Here is a 4,960-nt window from a genome sequence, read left to right on the forward strand (position 1 = left end):
CTATTTGGTCAGCACACCCTCCCACACTGGGCCATGTCCAGGATGTCAGAGAGCTGGACACAGAGCACCACTTGTGATCCAAGCGCTCTGATCCACCCTGCCCTTCTTTACAGGAAGAGAAAGGAGACGAGCCAGGGCTGGAGAATGTCAACCATTAACTGCTGCCACTAACAGCTCCTCTTGGTTCCTTGCTAAAATATTCTCAATTCTAGTAGCTTAAACCTTGGGAGATACAGGGCCAAGCTACAGAGGGATGTGAGGCAGACCACCACCTTTCCCTATTGCTAACAGTGATCAAATCTCATCTGAGGAGGTGAGGAGCCTCCAGCAGGACAGAGCAGCCAAAGGGACCTAGAAGTCCACTCGAAGACAGGAGTCCCACAGGACCAGGATGTGCTCCATTTCCACAACACTTCTTAGGCTTTCAAATGCTGCCTTTCCTGAAGGACAAAAGGTACAGAACAGTTAGCAGTGAGGAAACAAACAGCAGCACATGCTTAGCACAAACAGCACTGCAGCAATGGCCATTCAGATGCAGCAGACCAGGTTATTCAGCAACACCCACCCCAACCACTACTCCCCCATGCAGAGTCTTCCCCCCAGTTCTGCACAAGAGGAAAGCACCCACCAGGAGAGAGAGAACACCTCCCTGAACTTCATTCATAGCTTATCATCCAACTTACTGTCCGCTTCAAAAGCCATCACCTTATCACTGCTAGACTGGCACTCCCAGCAGATAGCACCTAAAAGCTCTGCCTCAGGCTGTTTCTGTTATGGAAGCCTTAAATGTCCCAGGTCTCCTGCCTTCTGCATCAGAACAAGGACAGGCCCCACCTGAAGATCAGTAAGATGCTGCATCATTTTTCCCCAGAGGCAGAAATTAATACGAAGCTGAAGTTTTCTTTACTCCCAAACCACATCAACACCTTTTATCAACCCTGCTAAAGAACGAAGAGACAAAATTACAGCAGGAAGATCGTCCAACACACCCACAACCTTACTCTGAAGCCCATCAGCTGCTTGTTTCCCTTTGTCAGAACGGCAAGAGCCAGGAACAGTCCATTTCAATAAAACAAAGTAACGATACCAGTGGCAAAGCAATACAATGACACAAATATAAATGTTTCGTTGCCCCTGTGCAACACGATTATGTTTCTCTGAGTGCTGACCCTTGCCCATCAGGTGATAACAGGAGAATGCAGCAGTAAGAGTTGTGCCCAAAACCAACAAGCGTGGCCCAAGCACAAGCAGGCACCACGGCAGCCGAAGCAGAGAGCTGGTACCTGGCCACCAGGCTCCAGCTTATCAATCTCAAAAAGCCACGAGAATTTAACCCATTACTTACATCCCCACCACTGTGTTAGTTGTGTCACGCCACAGCACCGTGTTTCATCATCCCCGAAAGACAGCAGAGCGGGTGCATTAAAGGAAGGGACAAGCCCTGCTGCTGCACAGGGCACACAGTCCTGTGAGCGCTGGTATCTCAGGAGAGCATTTCTTCCCGCCGCGGTCCTGTCACCAGAGAGCATGAGCAGACAGTCTCCCTGCGACGTAGAAATCAGAAGCCTGTTTGCTGCAACCTGCCAGGTCCCAAACAGGGAACCAGCTGACAAACCAATGCACCGAAATGGAAGCAGCCCAGCCTTAACCCAAACCACTCTCTCCTGCCCACCTCTTGTGCATGGGATTTCATGTAGAGATCCAGCACCGAGCTCCTCCACAAGTGACACTGCTGATGACGCAGCAGGCACGCTAATACTGACGGCTGCATTTCAGAAGCATGTCAGACAAATTCCTCCAAATATTCCAACACATCTAGAAGGTATCAGTGAACTCTCCAAAACACTTCTGCTTCCTTATCCCAGAACTTCAGCCTGAGGAAAAGTTCTCATGTAGATTTTTCCTAGCCTTTTAAGCAATCAGATGCTAGTAATATTTTAATAACACTAATATTTTAATGCCAAAGTATTCAAAACATGCAAGTAAACCCCATTCTACACCTCCCCATACATGTACAGACACGGAAAAAGGATGGAAAAACCTATGCATCTCCCTGGGGAAAAGTAAAATGAAGTCATGAAAACCGGTAGTGGGTAAACAAGAGAATGTGACTCACAAGTGTCCACACTCTTCTCTTCTAGATATCCAGCACTGATTCAAGAGTGTTCAATCTAACACCTCTCTGCATTTCAGATACCACAGCCAACACATGACCAGAGAAAAGTGAGGAGAATCTGATACTCTACGAGTGTTTGTTTGGTTTTTATAAGATGTTTAATACCAGGTCTGACTGATTCAATGATTTACTCTTCAGTGCTAACTTTGAACCTGAAGGTTACCATCGTGCAGCAGCAGTGTCCTGAGCAGACACCAACCTGGCAGATCTGGATGAACCAGCAGGCAGGGCTCTCTCTCCTCGGGCCAGTGCTGCTCAATGCAGCCTAAGGCCAAGAAGGTAGGAGCAGAAGTGGGCAGCTGCCTCAAGAAAAGCAGCAGTAGTACTGTCCCGCTAGCTGGTTGCAATTCTTGATGGAAAGGGACATCAGTGCTTGGCATTCAGTAATAATAATCACGATAACAACTCATAACAGAGTTTTCAACCTTGGGCATCTGTAACTAAGTGACGTGGCAAGTAAAGAAAAACCATACAGTTGTAGAGGGATGAAGAGAGGGAATAATTTGCCACACTGGCATACTGCAATTACAAACCCGCTGTATTATACCTTTTGCTAACACTCCCTAAAACACAGTCTTTAACTGCAGAGTCAGGAAGAAGGGTGCCTCTGCTTCTTCTCCCTGCCCAACATTACCACTAAACAAAATAGCTACTTTTAATTTACTGCTATTACGTATTTCAGGACCCTTCACTAAGGGAATGAATAGGTCCTTCCTATGCCCTGTCTCCAGTCATTGCCAATTCTGACTTCTCTGGTTCTCTAAAAGGAAAGTGTGGGCTTACAAAGCAAAGGCTAGGTACTGAACTGAGGTCTCATTGCCATGACAGTTCAAACCTCAGAGCAGTGTGGAGCACCAAAAGTGCAGTCAAAGTTTGCTTTTACACATTTTCAGATGATGAGGATACCACACACACATATAGCACGGGCTGAAAACCTCATTGTTTGGATTTCTTAGGCACACTGTTGAGTAATTCCACCTGAACGATTACAAAAAAGTCTGACAGCAAAATGCTCAGTTACTTATTTACTCCTAAATCAGCAGAGTGCTCATGCCAAGTTAAATGCCTTCCACTCTAAAGATTCATTTAAAACACATAAAAAACAGCTCACTAGCCTGGGTGATAAGAGTGAAGAGGAAAGCTTAGACTCACTCAGAGAGAGATAAGTATGTTTTCTCTTCCCAAAAGATGTAAACCAGAGTCTCCTTAATTCCCTAGCGCTGTTCCACACACTTCAGTTCCTTAAATACCATCTCTGAGCATTCACCTATTCTTGCCTCAGCAGAATCTAAATAAATACAGAAAACCAGGAACCTGGGCAAAGGAGTCCTCAGATCCACTGCACACAAAGTTATCTGTGAGGAAGAAGCGTGCATTAGGAGCTACCTGAACTGCAAACCATCCAAATCTGAGTAGCAGCCACCCACAGGCTGAATCAGAGATGCTCCAGGGTGGTGCACAGAGTCATGTGTAGGGGCGTACACTGGGTCTCAGAGCAAGGGGCACAGGTCCAGCCTTGCAGGTAGTGCCAGGTTCTGCTTCCCTCTTCTTCACGTCAGCATTGCAGAGCCAGACTCGCTTCGCTTATGCCACACTGCAGCATTGGCCTATCTGCTTCATGCAATAGGGATGAGTGAGTGTTCTGGTGCAAGGGTCAAGAAGCTGCTTCCCCGATCCTTTCAAAGCTGTGGAAGATTTTATCTTCTCTAAGCACTAACTGGCAATGAGATGGTCACAGCTTGAGCAAGTGCGGGTCCCTGGCCTCCCTGACCCACCTTGATCCAAGAGTGCTTGGGGACCTTCCCTCACCCTCGCCTGATGTAAGGTTTGTTTCTTTTCAAAGCAACTGCTTGTGGAAACTCTGTACCTACTTTTAAGAGGTAAGAAAGTGCTAGAGTCCTTTTCCTTCAGGGCTCAGTGACAAGTACTCTTTTCAGTAGACAGCCAATCTACTTTTTCCCATACAGTTATCAGAAGGAAGAGGATATTGCAGTGTCAAGTCCAGATGCAACTGCAGATCTGAGGTCTGCAGGGCACTGCCTAAAGAGTGTATCTCAGCACTGTGCGCTCCTTTCCAGACTATCCATGGTTTTACAGGATCACATCCCTGGAATGGAGATTTGAAGACAGAGGAGTAGAAGGTCACTGGAGAAGATCCCGAGTTCAAACACTTCTCAAAGCCAGAATCATATCCAACTCCTGTGCTACCCCCAACTCTGTAGACTTGCCTCTGCCACCACCATCAGCCTAACCCATTTCATCCCTCCAGGTACCAGCTGCATTTCCTAGGGGGAATTTCACCTAAGTGCCTCTTATCCCTGCTGCTGCCCTCCAGGCCTTGCAGATCTCTTCCCCCTCCCCATCCCCTTCATACTCCATCTCTGGCCAGGCAGGTGACAGCCCACCCCATGCGTCCGGCCAGCCAGAGAGCAGCCACCCATTACCTGGTTCCCAAAGACAGCAAAGGAGCAGGCGGTGGAGACCTCGTGGGAACCGAACCAGACGGAGGCGATGCGTGAGGGCATGCCCAGGATGAAGACCTGGGCCAGGGAGCAGATGACCTGTCCCAGGACGGTGACGGAGAAGAGCTGTGGCTTCAGGCTGCCCAGCTTCACCCAGGCACCCAGGGCATTGAGGGCCGAGCCGGCCAGGGCGATGAGGCGCAGCCCCTTCTTGTCCAGCAGCCAGGCGACAGGGAAGAGCAGGGGGATGTAGGTGAGCATGTAGCACATGGAAAGCCAGTCGATGGCGAAGGCGCTCACGCCGTAGAAGTGGACGAAGACG

The 4,960-nt window shown here is 48.6% G+C and overlaps 1 protein-coding gene across 1 annotated transcript in view; it reads right to left on the reverse strand.

Annotated features, from left to right (window-relative positions):
* Positions 1 to 4,956, reverse strand: part of LOC104541362 (feline leukemia virus subgroup C receptor-related protein 2-like) — a gene marked incomplete at both ends in the record, with an annotated part of 30,856 nt that extends 25,900 nt beyond the window's left edge. The window contains 1 exon segment of the mRNA XM_010185408.1: positions 4,621 to 4,956. Within this exon segment, the coding sequence (XP_010183710.1) occupies positions 4,621 to 4,956 (336 nt within the window).
* Between the last annotated feature and the right edge of the window lie 4 nt (positions 4,957 to 4,960).

The sequence above is a fragment of the Mesitornis unicolor genome, unplaced genomic scaffold, assembly GCF_000695765.1.
Source record: "Mesitornis unicolor isolate BGI_N332 unplaced genomic scaffold, ASM69576v1 scaffold3105, whole genome shotgun sequence".
Taxonomy (NCBI): Eukaryota; Metazoa; Chordata; class Aves; order Mesitornithiformes; family Mesitornithidae; genus Mesitornis; species Mesitornis unicolor.